The sequence below is a fragment of the Pterocles gutturalis genome, unplaced genomic scaffold, assembly GCF_000699245.1.
Source record: "Pterocles gutturalis isolate BGI_N339 unplaced genomic scaffold, ASM69924v1 scaffold9929, whole genome shotgun sequence".
NCBI classification, from domain to species: domain Eukaryota; kingdom Metazoa; phylum Chordata; class Aves; order Pterocliformes; family Pteroclidae; genus Pterocles; species Pterocles gutturalis.
In genome coordinates this window covers 31,824-50,796 of record NW_010133334.1, presented here as the reverse complement: position 1 = coordinate 50,796, position 18,973 = coordinate 31,824, and the positions used below count along the sequence as shown (strand labels likewise).

Genomic DNA, 18,973 nt, shown 5'->3' with positions numbered 1-18,973 from the left:
TACATTACTAGTACCTCAACGCATGCCAGTGTCCTGCCGCCAAGTTATTCAGCTGAGGATGGAGTTGTAGGATAAAGCAATATATCATGACTAGCAACAAATGAGCAAAGAACAACCTCCCCCGCCTTTCTCACGAAACCCAAAATAAACCCCATCAGCTTTAATTCCAGACAACCCACAAATCTCAACTTTCCCTTACAGGCAGAAATGATCACTGCATGATTGGGTTTTATGTTTTTTTTTCTTTCCCCCCACCTTTTCATCTTACATTTGCTAACTCAAAATCCAAAGTCAGAAAAAATATATATATATTTAGTCGGAAGTACGTCAGTTACATTTTATTAACCTACTCCAAGGGAAAAGCTTCAGGGATTCACCATACAAGTATAAAACCCCTTTCAAACATGTAGGGGTTACTATATTACTTCATCCCAGCAGTCAATCAATGCAGTAAAAAAATTAAAATACTGAAAATGGATGCTCTTCCCCCTCTTCCACATGTCCAGTGATTGCTCCGTTACAGCGTGATGAGGTCTACCAGGTTGCCTTTTGGAGGGGTCATGTTGTCCGGAAAGAAGTTAACTAGTGTATCAAACAGCTGAGTTCTCTGCGCGTACGTGTGGTCAACATCCGAAAATCCTGGGGGAGGAAGAAAAAAGGGAAAGCAAGTCAGTGCTCAGTACTTTAAATGCTCAGTTTAGCTGTGGAATATGCCAATTGTCCATTTTGGACAGATGTTAACTATTTGCTGCTTCTGCCTCAACTAATTAACAAGGCTGCCAGCTCTCCATCCCACGACTATGTGCACAAACACACAGAGATCATGGCACCTCGAGCCAACAGTGCAATCAAAATGCCATAAAAAGTAATAAGCAAATGCCTGCCAAGCTCATTGACAGTCCTGAAGAAATGGGGGGGAAGCAAGAGTCCTCAAGGGACTACTCTGATGTCCCAGAAAACAAAAATCTGTGTAGCTATTTTTATTTGGTGCCTCATTTCTTCTGTCCTCAGGCTTTCTTCATTACTTTTGCTACTGTCTTAACCAGAGCTGGTACTTGCAGTTTTTCTTGAGACAAGCTCTGCTGATGATAGGAGTCCCAGGTCAGAGCTGCTACTGAATCGTTGTACTGGGGACCCAGGCTGCGTCTTGGCACAAGGGTGCTTTGCAAACTGGTTTTGTGAAGTGCTGCCTCCCAACAGGGGAGGGCTTAATCTACAGCAGAAGCATTGTTTATCCAAAATCCTCATACTTAAACCATCAACAGCAAGAACAATAGAGCGGGTATACAACGATTTCCTCTGCTTTGTATGACTTCAATCACTGGTATCTCAAAGGAATGCTTTTTAATTCAGTGAACTCACTCTTCAGTTAATCAAAGTCAACCAAGTTAATCAAATCAAGGAGGGCTTGGGGTTTTTTTTGTTTTATTTTAGAAGCACGACTTGATATATGTACCCTCCCATCTGTAAAAGCCAGCCTCTGAATAAAGTATTGTATTGCATCAAGAACTAATTCATCTTAGAACACTTAAAACTAGGGGGGGGGAAACAGCTTTCTGAAACTTGGGGTTTCTTCTTTTAAAAAATTAATTTTACAGCATCAACTAGATAACATCTTCCAAACCACACAAGCTCAGCAGAGCTTCCTCATCCAGCACGGCTGATAGCGCAGGGGGCTTTTTCCTTCCCTCGGGTCCTTAGATTGGGAATTAAGCATTTGTCAAAAACTGAAGTCATCTATGCTCCTACAGTGACCTCGGTAACTTGAGGACAACACATCATTACAAGAATGTAAATTATGCCTATAGCCCTCCTACAGCTTGCCCAGGATTAATCTCTCACTGTTTAAAAGAGTTAACTGGACAGAATCGTGAAACCAATTACAGCTTTGGCTCAGACCTCCTGTTTCCAGCCCTACACGCCACTGTTTTCTTCGCTCTTGACATTCTGCCCAAAGAACTAGTTTTGCAAAGAACAGAGCGAACCAAACTACTCCAGGAATTGCAGTTATCACAGCAAACAGAGCCGTAGCCATGCTGTGAGATTCCAAAGTGACATGACAGGAGATGCTTTCCTCTGAGCAAAGCTCCTGTTTATTTGGGTAACAGTGAAGCATCAGATGTAATAAGAGATACAAAAAGATCTCAGGAGGTATAGGTTTAAAACCACTGGTTACAGATGTTTTCGATATAGGCTCGAGGCATTGGATACTGGTCATTATAAATAATCTCTCAAATATCTACATGGTAACACTTCGCATATTCGAGCTGAAAAGGGCCTGTAACATTCATATGAACTATAACATTTGATATAAAAACCAGCAGAAACTAACAGTAATTATTGGAAGGAACACACTTAGTATAATTCTTCTGATACACAATACTCACCAAGAGTGGTGAAATCCGAGCCAGACTTAAATAATGCTGAGGCAAGAAGCTGAAACTGCAAAAGAGGAGGTGGAGGGAAAAGAAAGGAAAAAAGTGTTATTAACTGCACAGGAAAAAACCCAAAAGATTCCTAGAAGTCTAAGTAGATTTAGAGTTGCCAGGTTTTCTTTGCACAATCCTTAGAACTGTGCCATACGTACAAATAACAGCAGCAGGCACTTTCATATGAGCAATGCAATTTGTCACCTTGGCAGAGCAAGTTGGATGGTTTTTCCTAGAATTAGAGCAGCGTTGATGCAATGAAAGGTACTTGACTGGGAGCCTTAAAACCTAATTTTTTATATATATATGCTTTTTTTTTTGCCTGTCTGGCAGATATCACAGTGCAGAAGTAGGGTAGAACCTCTTCCACACAACAACAACACTCCCAGGGATGAACGTGGTAGAGTCTCAGCGAGCAAGGATGAGATGGCACGAAAACTGAGTTACTGCTACAGTGCAGCATGAACGTCTTGAACACAGAGCAAGCTTTAAATGGCAACATTTCTGAAATGCCAGAGAAGCTCATCTCACAAGTTTAAGGCAATGTCTTTTTAACTTACAAAAAAAGAAAAAAACACAATTGGTTTGCTTGGGAACATCCAAATCATGAGTAAAACCATTTTAAGTAACACACTCATGGTTTTATTCTCCCTTGAAGTCTTATTGATAGATAGTGAACACAGCATCTTCCTCTGCCCCTGGCTGCTGTTTCCAGTTACCCACGTTGTAGCAAAGCTCAGTGCTGTGTCATGTTTCCTTAAAGAATTCGCTGACCTCTTAAAGGCTTGTAATCTTTTGTCTCCTGTCTGTGTTTTTACAGCACACAACCCGAAGGAAAGAAGTGAGGTTAAAACAGAAGAGAAACAACTATGTTCAGGGAAGGGGTGGGAAGAACAGTCAGGAACTACATATCCATCAATTTGATTTTGATTTCAAGAAAAAAATGGGAATGCAGACAATTCGCAGTCATCCGGGAGTGGAGAAGGTGCTGAGTAGCAGCCAGTGGGGATTTGGCAACAACAAGTTGTATCGCATCAATCTGATTTCTTCTACAACAAGGCAGCAGGCCCTACGGATGGGATTTGGCAACAGACATTGTCCATTTTGAGTTTCATGGGACTTCTGATGCTTCTATCTAATATTTAAGGCAAATTATTAAGGCATCACCTAGATAAAGCTAATAGGGAAGAGCAATAGGCCAAATAACTTTACTGTGGGTAGCCATCAATGATTTGACATCAAAAACAAGCCATGAATCAGAAGTGATTCATCTGTGCCCCAAGGTCAAGCACCATTCTGGGTTTTCAGTGATAACTGGATCCACAGACTTTACACCACGCTCAGACTGCCAGCATGGTAACAGACAGCCTTCAGACTGTTTTTCCATTTCATCCAGCTTCTAACGATGGATCAAGGTGCAATTCACTAGGGCCAAGTGCAAATCAACATAAACAGACATAAACACCTATACAAACCAGGCTGGGGTGCATAAGCTCTGGGAAAATGCATTGACGAGCTATAACAGATCAGTATCATCCTATTGCAAAAATAACAAATGCATAGAGAATGCATGCAAAGGAGTAGGATCTTCAAATAAATCAAGTGCTCATGCTGTTATCAAGGTTCGTAAGTCTCATCTACAATAAGAAAACCGCTTTTGGATGTCCTGTATCAATCAGCAACATACGAGGAAAGCACTAGAAAAGATCAAGTGGTCTGAAAATCAAGCTCTGTAAAGAAAGTTGAGAGGAGTCAGAGCTGCAGAGCCTCCAAAGAACAATGTCCAAGGATGAAACTGCAAAAAATTACAGCCACTAAAAAAAAGGTAAATCTACAACTAAGTGCAAGAAGCCACAAAAACACTTCAGCAAGATTAGTTTCAACATGACTTGAAGAACTATGTGAAATAAGGATTGGAGTGCACTGGAAGAGTTTGCATCTTTTGGGGAGGCTATCATGTGACATGAGCACTGGAGGTATTTAAGGACAGGTCAGAAAGATACAGGACTGATGAACTGCAGAACAGGGGGAAGAGGTTGATTAAGTACCCTCTTGAGTGAGAGGTCTGGTTATATGAAATTAAAAGGAATTGCAATGCTACACGTGTATTTCACTGCTAGCATAACTCCTAAGAGTTGCTTGGCTCTGAATCAGCAACGTACTTAAACAGATGCCCAGCAGAAAGAGCTCCAAAAGTTCCAATAAAACTGGTGGCTAAATCTGTGCTGCTCCTGATGGCAGAAGCCACATCCTGGCCATCTTTCCCTTCCACACAATCGCCTTACGGGCCTGCTGCCAGCTGCCTGGTAGCACATGAAGCTGGCTGTGCCGGGACAAAGCCGATGCCACATGCTTCGAGGGGTTCCCTCGCCTCCCCCAGCAACGCCGGCAGCCGTCCTGCTGGAAACAGCAAGCAAGCCATGCCTGATGCTGGGTCTCAGGATGCTCAACTAAGAAATCAAATAAGCAGGATCCTGCTAGTAACTCGCTGAACTGAGACCAAAAATCCGTTAAAAGGACCTTCTGCCAAGTATTCCGGCCTCATCTGCACTAGGCATGATGGACTTTCACAGCTACGAGTTTCTTTCCAGCTTTTTGCAGAAGTATCTTCTCTCCTTCCTCACTGATGTTTGTTGTGTGGTTGTTTTCAAATTACATTTTATGTATCATCTCACCTTCAAAAAGCACTTTCTGATAGAAAAGTCAAGCACATCGAGCCTAAGCTTGTTCCCTGGGCATTTGCATTACAATGCCAGCTAACAGTCCATGTTCTCCCAAAGGACCCCTACTTTTTTGCAAAAGCACTGGCCAGTTACTGCTTACTCAAGACCAAGCCTCCTACACTCCATTCACAGCATATATCCAATGCAGTATTTTCTTCATGAAGTTCAAACTCTGCTCTGAAGAAGGAATTCATTTCTTTATCAATTTTTCTATCGTATTAATTGTTATCATAACACATAGCATGTCAAATTCTGATTCATTTTGAGTCTCCTATTTGAAACTACCAGAATTTTCAAAATACTTAGTACTACGCAGCTTCTTCTGAACTCACTTGGAGCCGAAAGAGCAAAGCCCTCCAGCAAATCACACCTCGGATCTCTCCCATCAGGGAAGAGCATGAAAAACCCAAATAATGATCAACTAGGAAAACCAATTTGCAAACATCACATAGCAACTCTTACAAAAGCAGACAAGAATTCAGTTATCCAGCAGAAGCACCCAACTGCTCTAAGGACACCATCACCCATTTTCTTCTGACAATCCCTTTGCCTCATTGGCTTTATCCACTCCAAATTAAGCCTCCATTCAAAAGACAACAGTTCCCTTTGGTATACAATTAAATTCTCTGTTGGAAATTCAACCTACCTACTAAACTGAGACAGGAGTTCATCAGAGAGAAATATATCTGGTTAACTAATATAAGGCTTTATTAGTTATACATCTGGTGCATTAGTTATACATGTATCTGGCATCAGTTATACATATCTGGTTAACTAATATAAGCTTCACTAATATAATCAATCAGCTACATTCAGACAGAGGCCAAATTAAGACTACATGTGTAAGATTCATTCTGGCACTTTGCAACTTATGACCTTCATATTTCCAAAATTATTGTTCTTTCATCAGCTGTGTGTATTTTATCTAGGTTTCTACCTAAAGCAAAAAAAGCAATTCTGCTGTGTGCCAGCCCATGCAAGTTTTAGTATATTTGTTCCTCTCCTCTGCCGTTTGCGCAAACAAAACGGTTAATGCTGATGGGGAATGAGTAACTCCTGTTCAGGATACCCGACAGGTTGTATGAATCAGACATAACTCCTCCTCTGTCATGTCTGTACGGTGAGTGCTCTGATCACTGTGTAAAACAGTTTCTCAGCTTTGACCAGGTCTGTTGGGGTGGTGCCTCATAGCATAGGCTCAAAGAAGCAACGAGAGGCTCAAATTCTTTGAGGACAGAGCCATCGCTAGCTGAAGTTGGGAAGGCTGAATGCTGTTTTTGTAAAGGCTCCTTGGCTCCAAAGCCTCTGCTCCTGCAGCACTCAAGACTCTGAGTCTTTACGAAGAATCACAGCAGGACACAAAGAAGAGAAGCATGCTTTTCTTAGCTCCTTCCTAGAACTATTTTTCCCATTTGGGCTTCAATTTTCCCAGAAATATCAGCCTAATGCAGACTCAAACAATACTTTTTGGGCCCCGCTGGCTTTATCTGGCAAATTTATTGAAGACAAGGTCTAAAGAATGGAAAGTATGAAGCAGCCTTAAACAGGGGCCTCCAGCCTCTGTCTACAAGCTCGTCAGACCTCAAATTGGCCTCCAGGTCCTTGCTCTTTCTCCTCCCCTGCTCCAAGAAAAACATACTGCAAGTTTTACTTGCACTTTGTATCTGTTTTACAGCAATCATGGGATTGAGCTTCACCAGTAGTTGAACCTCAACATACAAAATCATCTTCCTCTCCTTCACTCGGACAGCACTGGCCATTTTTTTGTATTATCTTGATTTCTTCTATAGCTGACTAAGCAGCAGCAAAGTTCTGGGTACGATTAGTCCAGTGTTCATGGAACCACACTTTCAGCCTTGCACATGATCCACTGATGTTTTGTGCACCTGTTTTTTCCTTGACATAAGTACAAAACTTGGAATTCATGTTGATTTTCTATTTTGACCGACCTTTTCCCTCTAAAAGCCTCCAGCTGTAAACTACCACCAAATGCACATCTGGGTGTGTGTACAAAATAGAAGAACACCCACGCCACCATAAATTTTTACACCAACAAATGCCAGTCTTTTATACAACTTTAATCTCTTGGTGAACTAGAATACACAGACACACTTCAACGTGCTCAGGGGATCTACCCTCCTTTATATACAGTGTCAGAGCTCCTAATCCACAGACAGAAAAAACAGATTCCCTGATCGGAAAACACTGAACTGAAGAGGTTTAAGTGATTTCAAGCAGAATCACAGTTAAAGAGATCGGGATCTGCATCTGTGGGCAACAGCAGAGACATAGCTGGCATATAGCCTGTGGCTACTAAAACAAGCACCCAGGCGATACCTGTTGCTTGCAGGCATCTACTTCACTTTAGAATAATAAAAAAGGGAATAAAACTATAATCCTATTAACATCCCTAAAATTCACAACAAAGGAATGAAAGTCTGTGGGTATGTTCCTACTATCAATCATTCACGCTACTTTAAACAAAATTGGTTACTAAAACCAAAGTAAGTTTCGAGAACAGTCTGTTTATTTTCTTTGGCATCCAACTCCAAACAGCTGAAGAGACTTGCCTAACTAAGTTAGAAGAAATTACTTCTATTATAAAGCAAGTAAGCCTCACCTGCCAAGTGCAATTCTGCTTGTGATATTATATAACACTACCCATCTCTCAATCCATAAAACATGAAACCGTATAGACCAGTCTCCAAGAAAACTGGAGCACAAAGCTGGGGATAAACCTATTGAGCGTGGTCCTTCCCAAATTTAACAGCTGCCCTAGGGAGAGGGGAAAAAACCAGGCAAAAACCGATTCCCTTAAGATTTGCCACACCAAGAAGCCTTACAACATTCAATGGCTGTCGCCAGCACAGAGCACGCCGATCAGATAGATAGCCTTTGATATTAATTAAAGACGATCTCAACTACAAATAAAGACAGAGTAGGTAGGTGTCTGGGCTGAGATACACACAATCAAACTGGGGCTTGAAATTTGAGATGGAATCCAAAAAAGCCTGCGTCAGTCCTTTGGAAAGCACAAGAGCTATTTGAAGATGTAATGCCAGAGCAAAAAGCCAACTCGATGTGATAACCGGAAGGTAAATTGACGTCAACTGGAAATACAACCAGTCAGTACCAGCGCAGTAGCTGGCTCTGCGCCATGTATCTGGCAGATCTGTTCCACTGTGAAAACCTTTGGAAGTTAAAGCTTTTTGACCTGCACAATTAAAAAAAAAAAAAAGAAAAAGACAACAACCAACCAACCAAAAAAAAAAAAACCACAAACAAAAAAACCCCGCTAAAACCCAACCAAAAAAGCCTTCCAGAAACTGTTACATGATTTTGGGAGACCACTCGAATGGAAGCTTTAATTCTGCTGGATGGTATGCATTGATCCGACAGACCAGCACGGCAGACAGAAGCTACTGAATTTTGTTTGGGTCAGGCATTAGGCCTGCAGAGAAAGGATTCACAATACATTCACTCAGCTGGATTGAGCTACCCAAACCCACACGCCAGATCATTAATGTGCAGAACACTCGTATGCTCTATGAAAAGGGATTATTTTTTTTTTAACATTTTATTCTATTTCTACTTTGTATGATAAAGCTACTACTTTTCCCCAAAATCTCAGAGGAGCTCATGAAGTCAGGTAAATTCTTCATTTTTACAAGCTGAAGTATTACACACAGCACTGTGAAAAAAATCCAATTTAGACTATTAAAGGATTTCCTGTGCCAGATGTGCACAATGTGCAGCCTTGATGGCAGTTCCTTTGGTCTGCTGGTGACAGTATCAGCATGAACTAAAAGGAGAGGAGCTTGCTGATCACACCACAAACGTCTTCTGTTCAGGGAATCAAAAAAGGCACAGCCAGCCACAAGATGCAAGATCTCTCTAGGAGTAACTGGCCAAAGAGAGATAGGACCTTCACAGGCATGATGGGACTGCCAGCACACGTGTATGACATGGAGAAAAGGGGACAGAAGAACACAGGACATGGTCTCATAGGGGGTGGAAGGGAGAAAAAAGGGGAGAAGAGAGCATCAGAATGGTTGTTTTATGTTCTAGGTTATTTCGGGTTCAAATAGGAAGAGGAAAGTGTTACCACACTGGGAAGACTGGGCATAATTGGGCTGGGCCCCCTTGAAGCATGCTGCATGTGAGATACCTCTTTTTCCAGATGGAGAAAAGCAGGATTATCCCTTATCTTTCCTATGCTAGAAATAGCTGGAAAAGAAGTGCAAGTGGTTGATATGGGACAATTTCAGTGACAAGCCATCTAACGGAGAACTTACAGGCACAGCACTTTATGTTTTATTGGACCAGATGTTTATAAAAAGCTAACCAGAATTTATGACAAATATTACGAGTTCCAAGATCCTTACATAAGTAAATATTTTTTCTTAGTTTTCATAGCCCTACAATTCTATACTCTGCATATACAAGATGGATATTCTCCACTCAAAAAAAAAAAAAAAAAAAAAGCTTTTCATGCCTGTATAATAACCTTTCCTTTCTCTAAAGCAATGAGTTAAAACCAACAGATTAAGTGATTTAATCCAGAGACTCAGCATGGAATAACAGCGTCCATTCTCCTATTGCAGTTTTATAAAAGGAGTTGTGGAATCACTTCCAAAGTCATTAACACAAAAAGAGCCTAAGAACCACGGCCTCCTCTTCCTCATCTACCCGTCAGGAGCTGGATGGTTGTACATCCAGCTGTCTGCCCCACATTCCATGTGGAAATTCATGGCAGAGTCAAATTAACCACCTTATCTGACATTTTTTCACTATTTCTTTAATCCTTTTTGCAAAGTGCCACGTACTGCGGTAATGAAATCAAAACAGGAAATGGGAATAAATTCCTGGAACAAATAAAAGAACATGCCTACTGGATAATATGGGAAAGGCAGAGGAAATAAGAGTTTAAAGGTTAGCAAGCAATGTATATATACAATCTACTTTCAGAAATACTTATTATCTAGAGAAAAACCTTTTTCCCTCCCCCAGAGCTATTTAATATTGACAAGCCAAAAGGCACCGTGAATACGACCTTCTATTTGCTTTCTACCACACAGGCAACTACAGACTCGTGACATTTCAGAGAGTTTACATTTCAATTAAAGCTCCCAAAATAGACACCAGTATGCTGGAATTAAAACAAAGGCCTAGTCTTGACGATTCTGAGTACAAAAGCTATTTTATCTGGAACTGTGGTTGTAAAATGACTGCTTCTAAAGCAGTGTGATCTTTAGGGCAGAGAAATAGATGATGTAGCAAAGCATCATGCACCTGTAGAGTTTTTTCAAACTGAATAAAAACAAGATTTAAGAGGCCTAGAGCTTCCACGTGAGAACACAGTTTACATTTCTTTATAAGTAAGACAAAGATCATTCATCACTACCTCTTTTGTCTCCTCGGGGTCCGAGTGATCCACAGTTACATACAAATCATTCTGCAGGTACTTCAGTGCACTAAGAGGGTCAGTCTGAGCTTTTTCTTCAAACCTGGAAAGAAGAGACAGGAAACATGAGCACAACCATTTCCTTCAGGAATAAGCACTACTATTTCTACAGAGGGCAAAGCCTATTAAACAAAACTTTCAGCCAAATATTCCGAAATAAAGCAATGTTAATGGCAGCTCAGCCTCGTTTTTGCTGGAGTACACGCTTTCAAGCTAGACTGAAACACAGAGGAGTGTTTTTTAGGGGTGTACAGCAATTACAAGGGCAAAGTATTACGCTCCTACTAAAAATGTTCAAAAGCATATGCACAGCAGCTTCTTAATATATAAATATAAAACATTTAGTACAGTTTGTTTTCCAGAAATAAAAGGAGTGAGTAGCACAATTCAGATACAAGCAAGCCTGAAGCACTCCAGCCTCAGGGATATTCACATTCCCAGAAGTGTAACTGGAAGTACAAGGACAGGGAATACTCCCTGCTTCTGCCTGACAACAGAAAAAGGGACAGTGGGGCTGAAAACCCCCAGATTCAATGAATACTGTGCCTCAATATCCCACCTTTGGTGAGAGCACATGTACATAAAAATCCTGTGCACCACCACCATTATTTTCCCATTTTCTTTTAACGAACAAAACCAGTAATTTCTGTAAATTCTTCTGTTAATTATTTTAGCTGAATAAGCTAAAATAGCCCTCAGAAAATGATTCTGGGCTCCGCATCCAGTGAGCAGAGCTACTTTTCTGCAGCACTGAGCTGGGTGCATAAGCCTAGAAAGGATGAGGTTTAAAATGATCTATTTTTTTTTTCCCCTCTCAGCTATCCCCAAAGCGCAGTATCGCACTTTGTCATCTTCTGATTCACCAATACACAGTATTAAGCCTTCCCATGAAAACAGCTCAGACAATTCTGGATTCCAGAGATGAGAACCCAGAAAACCATGTTCTCAGTTACTGAATTGCCTACTGAACAAGGAACACAAGTTATTTTATTTATAATATACTTCAGTTACCTTTAACAGGGTATAGCTTGTCAAAGTGAAAGAAGTCACACTGAATAGATTTAATCATATTGTTATTTTTTATTTGGGTCATCTACTTGGCTATTTATACTGTAGTGGACATCTGTAGCCCAAATTTTGAAATTGTTTAAAGATGCAATTTGGGTGCCAGTGCACCAAGCCCAAAGACTATTAAATGATATAAATGACATTCTGGTAATTAAATGTGATTTTTTCCAAACACTCACACTGATTTTTTTAGATTATACTGCCGTGGTCCAGAGAACTGAAGTACCTTAAATAAGTGGCACCATCAACACCTTCTTCTGTGCTTGGCCAGCTTGGCTGTGCTACACTGACTGGTACTAAACAAATTAATAGGCCAGGGAGGACTCCAGGTGATGCCGTGGATTTGCTGTGTACACAAGCCAAGTACCTGTTCTGGTACCTAGAGCCTGAACTTCTGCAGCAGTTCAGCTCCAGCCCTGAGAAGTATATAAACTACTACAAAGCACCCATCACACCAGTCCCTAACTGGTCTTGTTCTGCTCCTTTATAGGGACCCAAATAAATGGGAACATGGCGCATAAACACCAAACATCTGCCAGACAACATGCAGTAACATTTCCTTTAAATTCAGTTTAAGCAAGTGAAAAGAAGCAATGCAGAGCTGTCTCTAGAGGCTGTACAGCTGTATTTGTGTACAACCACATGTGGGTTTAATAAGCCTCCCAGATTACTAGGCAAGACCTTTATTCATTCCTGTAGGTATTTACATCTATCACGTGGCTAATCTGCTAAAAGCCTCGTCCGGCTACAATGATTGCAAGTTGAGCATAGCAATTTGCTTTCTGCCTCAGAAGTAAAATACCATCAGTAAAAACTGACCTCCAGCTCTTGGAAGAACCTGATAACAAAGTATTCTCACTAAGGATGCAGAGCTATTTATTGGCTTCAAATAATTTGCTGAGTCTTGCAAGACTGTCTTACTGCTGCAATTTCTTGCCTAAGGCAACTCCATACGTTTGATTTTGAAAAGCTGTTCCCCTAAATAGCAAATATAAGGCACCTCTGAAACATCCAGAATGCAAGAAGCATCACAGCGTAGCTGAATTCTGCAGAAGTGAGATCTTTCAAGTGATTCTGAATGAGAAACTCTGATGACCTCACTATGGTTGAGTCTGAGATGTGCAAAGGAATCCAGCCCCCAGACTTCATTAGCATTCTTGAGAGCTGTTACTATGTCCTAGCACAGTGTTTCAGAAACATACTTCATTTCCTTGGGTGGTGACAGTACCAAAACACATGTTGATGAACAGCAGAGTGAAAAGTGAATCTAAAAATTCCCCACGACTCCTTAAAAAATAGCCAGATTTTTCTAGTTTTAGAATATCCTAGTAAAACCAGAATTAAGTTAATTTTGTAGTTTAGCCCTGTCCCACTGCTTTTGATTATTTTTTAAAAATTACTTTAATAATAAACCTATAACCAACAAAGCAACATTTCCCAAACAGTTTACAAAATACTGAAGTTTTAGCAACTTAAAAAAAAAAAAAAAGAGACAGACACTTTGGAAAGGCAAATTGAAAAACATCTCTTTGTTTCTCTACCTGTGCTTTCTTATGAGGTATTTGCAGTGTCTTAGCAGGTATTCCTTTGAAGGTCGACAGAGCTTGAGAGACCAGAAATCATCTAATCTCATCTTTGGAGAGCAGGACTTACCAGGATTCCCTCCAAATAAGTAATGGACCTAAGCAAATGAGAGGCAGATCAAAAAGTTGACTGTTTGTGTACATCCATTAAACAAAGACTATTTACCATGTCAGCATCTTTAGAGAGGTTTATTCTGGAGGGAGAAAACTCTGCCTTTTAGACAAGCTGCTCCTCCACCTTATTATCAGCCTTACTTTGCTTATATTTTAAGACAATAAAAAAGCTGCATTGTTAGAACCTCCCCCTAGCAGATTGCTGAGATATTTATAAACAAACATCCACAAACTATGTTATCTTTTTCTTTAGGAAAAACCTCGGAGCATGATAAATCCTTAAGCACCTAAGACACGAGCAGAAAAGAAGGATCTGAGCCAACACTTGCTGCCTTGTTTAAAATACTTGATGGAAACTATACTCAAACTGATGGATTACAAAACCCTTCTCCAATCTTGTCCTCAAAGATTACAAATTCTTGTTGTCATGAGAGAGGCTAAATTAAGGCATTTGCATTAAACCCTTCTCTAATTTGGGGGGAGCAGTTTACACCCATCTAATTGTGAAGTGGCTCCAGCAATCACATATTTTTTCTGAAGAAGATATATTTATACTTGTAAGGAAGACTCAGAAAAAATTAAGTCTGTAGACTAATCATAAAAATATTAAATATACCTCTATGCAAAATGATTTTTTTTTTGTTCAAGGCAGCCCAAACGACATAGTCTTTAACAGCCATTCTGATAATTTCAGCATAAAACACCTTTGAAATGCAAGGCTAGATTTACAGAGAGAGGCAAATCTCAAGAAAAGTGGAAATGTTAAAAAAGGACTGTTTATTTCTTCACTTTTTTTTTTTCTTCATAGCATTTGGCATTTCGGACTTGGAACTGTTGATATTAAACACGCCACAAAGGGTCTTCAAATACTGAGGTTCAAGAAGTCCAACAGGCTACCTTTCTTCAGAGCTTTAAAAATAATCACTCAAAACAATGTATTCTGCATCCCACTGGTGTAGGCTCTCATTATTATATCAGAAGAGTTTAGAAAGGTCATTTGAACAGAGGTTTCTAAAAATAAGACTCTTCAAAACAAGCACATCAAACAGCTCTTCAGATAAAGCTGGGCAACTGCCACGATTTATCTAACCTTCATAATAACTTACAAAATGCTACTCTCAATCTCCAGGTACCTTACACCTAGAAGTAAGCCAGTAGAGGTAGAATAGTATTAACTGTGCATCATAAATGTCCGTGAAGATGACAAACAATGCAAGCTCTCCAAACAGAAGTTGCACTTATTCCTTCTTAAAATCCCCCTTGTCCCCAAACTTTTCAGCTCGTTGGGTTTCTCAAATTTGATTAACATCCCAGGGAACGATAAGACTAAGGTATATTTGTCTTTTTCAGCTCAGACTGTTTCAGACTAAAAAGAAATTTTAGAAAAAGTTTATTTTAATTGCATAATATCCATGAAAGGTTAAGTAAATGTGTCACAGTGATTTAAAAATCACAGGTGAATAAAGTTACGGTAATCTAATCTTTGGTTTGTGCGTTACTGGTTAATATCATAGAATGGTTTGGGTTGGAAAGGACCTTAATGTGCACAAAGCCCTAAGTTCACTGAGCATTCTCATACACTATAGACAATTTTAAGTTTATTTAAGCATGAAACATGTCCATTAAAGTCAGATAGTGCTAAAGAATGATAGTTGCTTCTGACCTGCAGGGCAAAATAAGGCACCTCTATTAGAGTATATTCTTAACAGTTCATTCAAACACATCTTCTCATAGAAATGCTCGTAACTATCACCATTTAGAGGCATGAATGTGGCAGCTAAACTAAAGAAATGACTCCACAGTCACTAACAGGTTGCGAGATTAAGTCTTTGAGGACAATGAATGAAGCTTCAAGTGTGCTCAAGTACAAGAATAGCCGCTTGACAACTTTGTAGAGGTTTAGTATATGCCATTGTCTGCATTTTGATTTCATGTAGGAGCTATCATGTCTACTTCACATTGACAAAAAAAGTAGCTTAGCACCTTATTTCAAAAGATGATAATAAGTTAGATGGAAGTTACTCACCACATTAACACTGTACAAAAAGATATATTCATTGTTACCATCTTTGAAGAAGCAACTACCCCATAAGAGCAATAAGTGTAAAAAAAAAATATCTATGTCTCTAGACCCTCATACCTTGTGTAACTCATCGTACACCAGTTGATGGGCAAACCTTGGGCAGGGTTCCTCTTCCTGAAGGCTTTTACCTGGATTCTCTTTTGCTGCTTGGTCATTCTTATAGACACAAGACCTGAAATAGAAGGCAGTAAGTAATGACTAGTAGTACCTAAAGGAAGTAGAAAAAGTTACTAAAAGGTACCAATGATTGCAATTTGAACTGTTTGGAATAGACCAAACATTTTCTTACTTCTCTATATATTGCCCTCTATTATCCCATCCCCAGTCATAGCTCCACAAAGAAACCCATTCAACAGGCAGAGAAGGTCATCTTGGCTGAACGCTGTCCTCAATCACAAGTCAAACTAGAAAAAACTTCTAGAAAATGTATAATTTTATGTCATGAGCTTTGACAGTATCTTTAGATGTCGCATTATTCAGTAGCAGATTTGTCAGTATGAAGTATTTTTCATTATGGAGAATACCATCTTGGACACAGTAGAACTTTAGGACAGAAACTTCAGCAAAGCTAGTGTTTCAATTTGATTTCCAAGCAGACTCCAACTGAAACCTCATTTTTAAAAACTGGCATTCACACCCTTTGAAGTGATAGGTGCCACATTAGAAGATACTTTGATCACAAAAATGCTGCCAGCTCTGGAAAGGGGCAGTGACAACCAACCACCAAACACCAGACGGCAAATAGACAAGGAGATATTTTCTCAGCATAGTGGCTCTAGCAGCTACATGAAGGACCACTGTGCGCAGCCTGGAAAGAGCTGACAGATCTAGATTGAAGACTTCTCCAACACCGTTCACATAGCAGACCAGTCTCTCCTTAGTTTCTAATAACTAATAACACGTACACTGCAATTTACAATTTAACATTTGACTGAATTTGCTGCACTGGTGATGAATCCTGGCCTTAATAATTTCCTACAGGAAAAAATTCTTACAATGGTTTACTTCCCCTCATGCCATCCACCTGCCTCCAATATGATTTCACATGATTTCACTCCCTCATTTGGCTTATTGCCATGGTGTCTCTAAAGACTACAGGGGAAAAAGAGGGGCCTCAAGGGAACTCAGTTGTCTTCAGCGTTGCCATTCCATGGTTATAAGAGGTTACAGAGTTACCTGGGAGACAGGATCGGCTGAGATTGCTTTCTAAAGAAAGTCAGTGTAGATGCCAGAAATAGCACCCCTTTCATCAACTTACCAGCTGTTCCTCACAATGTCATAAATCCAGAAGGAATTCCTTACATTCTCTTCCCGCTTCTCCTTGTCTTTACTGAGCCCTGACAAGACATGGATTTCATTCAGTTCTGGATCAATGGTAGCCCTTTGAGTGAAACCTGTCATTGGAACTGCCAAAAAAAAAAAAAAGTTACACACTAAAAAAACCACAGGATATAGGAAGGGATCCAACATTCCTCCCCCTGTGATTCAGTAGATTTTCTAATAGCCATAGTACAAGCATGAGATTTCACATAACCACCTCTTCACTGTTCTGGGATAAAGAACATCTGAAGTTTAACCTCACTACCGAGTTTCCCAATTTTCGTTTTAATTACTTTCACCTCTTTGTCTTTCATATAAAACCAAACCCAACAGACTCAGTGACCCCAAGCTGGTATTTTTTTTTACGATCTCTCCCCCACAGCAATCTCATAATTCACCACAACTTAAAACTGAAATGGTAGATCTCAAAACAGGCGTGCAGAAGTTGCTAAGCAAACAATTTGCTTCTTCCACATGCCCTCCAAAGCAGGATGAAAGGGAGGAAGAAGAAGAAACATCACCCAGAGGCTGACTCCTTCCCTGCTAAGGACAAGTCCAATACAAATTCTCCAATTCCCTTCCCATTTGCAACTCTTGGAAAGCACAAAAACCATTGAGAGCTGCTGTTTCCTAGGGAAAGGCATGGGCAGAGCTATTTGAGAGACTACCAGCTCAGAAACGAGGATTAAACTGCCTCAACCAGCTCAGAAACGAGGATTAAACTGCCTCAAAACAGAGCTAGATGATCCTTGTAGATATGAATGGAGTGACTTTGTTATTCTCTCACCCGTAAAAGCAAGGACTGATTCCAGAAAACTTAATTGCAAAAGCTAGGAAACTCCAAAAAAAAAAAAAAAAATTCAAGATGAACTCAAGATTACATAGCTCACAACCTTGCATTGCTTCCTTTAGGACAAAGATGTCAAGGAAGCTTCTTGTATTTTATAAATAGTTGTATAATCACCCAACTAGTCTTTTGTTTCACCTTCAGATCTAGAAACATGGTGAAATACTGAGGATTCCAGCAGTTTTCATCATAATTCCCCGAAAAAAAGGTCAGCAAATTTGTTTGGCAGTCCTTTTTGTTTGTTGTATAATTCCCCATTTCCTGTTTCCCTAGGCAACCATCCTTCCAAAATGTATTTGTGAAGAGCACGTGATCTTTGTTTACAGATCCTGTTTGTCTCATTTCTCTTTCTGGGTCAATTTACAAAGGCTGGTAAAGGTTCCTGGCCTTCGATCAAGATTTTGGCACGAAAAAATTCTCAGAACTCTTGTATTTTGCGAATTCTTCCCTGCAATTAACTGTGAACTGCACAGACAGCCTAGAAAACAAGCCCTACACTAATAAACCATTTAATATTGCTGTTTAAGAACACACAAAACGGTATTTTGCAAGCCCAAGCTGTAATAGGTTTCAGTCTCTTACTTCAGTCTTCTCATTTGGTTCGCCAGGAAAGTAATAAATACAAATTAAAAAAACTCTGAGCAGCATTTGGTTTTCTGCAGTTCAAGCCTCTACCAAAATGTTTAGCAAAGCCAAAAAAACCAAGCATTTCCTGAAAAAATAATAAATGCTTAATTCTTACATAAACTTAAGTAGAAACCGGAATATATTCAGATAATTAATTCTCAGAGTCCTGTCAACAAAATCTTTGTTTACGGTTTTACGGAAAAGCAAGAGGCAGATCTGTTGGAGCCCTTAGCAGCATAAACCTGCCTATTTTGACCTCAAACTTTGCCGCAAAGTTTCAAAGGAAAATTAATCCAGTTTATAAGGAAATGGTGGCAAAGCAGAGGGGGGGAAAAAAAAAAGCAGGGAACAATGCTGGCACAACAACAACTACATACCTTGTCTTAGCTGCAAACCACAAGGAAGTTTTTAAATAAGACTAATGAGTACTGTGAAAGTCACCCAATAAAGAAATTGAGAACAAAAAGACAATTAGAGACGAAATATCATTAATTTTTGAAAAGTATCACGTAATGTGTTTGCTTGCATAGTCAGGGACTGAATCATTGACCCAAAAGGATTCAATTCAAGGCGTATTTTTGAGACATTTCTGGCAGGAGAGCCATCTAAATTTGATCAGCAATGCTAATGTACACGGAAAATGTCTTTGCAACCCTATCTGCTGCTTTGAACACTCAAGACTATGCCGGGTTTTTAGAAAAAAGCATGCAAATCT

At 39.8% G+C, this 18,973-nt stretch overlaps 1 protein-coding gene across 1 annotated transcript in view; it reads right to left on the bottom strand.

The window, feature by feature from the left end:
• Window positions 1-216: 216 nt before the first annotated feature.
• The window catches only part of MKLN1 (muskelin 1, intracellular mediator containing kelch motifs), a 45,553-nt gene continuing 26,796 nt past the window's right edge, over window positions 217-18,973 (bottom strand). Inside the window, exons 5-10 of the mRNA XM_010081197.1 lie at window positions 16,723-16,870; window positions 15,522-15,636; window positions 13,226-13,365; window positions 10,557-10,659; window positions 2,388-2,442; window positions 217-639 (exon numbers count right to left, since the gene is read on the bottom strand). Of these exons, the coding sequence (XP_010079499.1) occupies window positions 518-639; window positions 2,388-2,442; window positions 10,557-10,659; window positions 13,226-13,365; window positions 15,522-15,636; window positions 16,723-16,870 (683 nt within the window). The 3' untranslated portion in view covers window positions 217-517. The remainder of the gene's footprint in view (window positions 640-2,387; window positions 2,443-10,556; window positions 10,660-13,225; window positions 13,366-15,521; window positions 15,637-16,722; window positions 16,871-18,973) is intronic.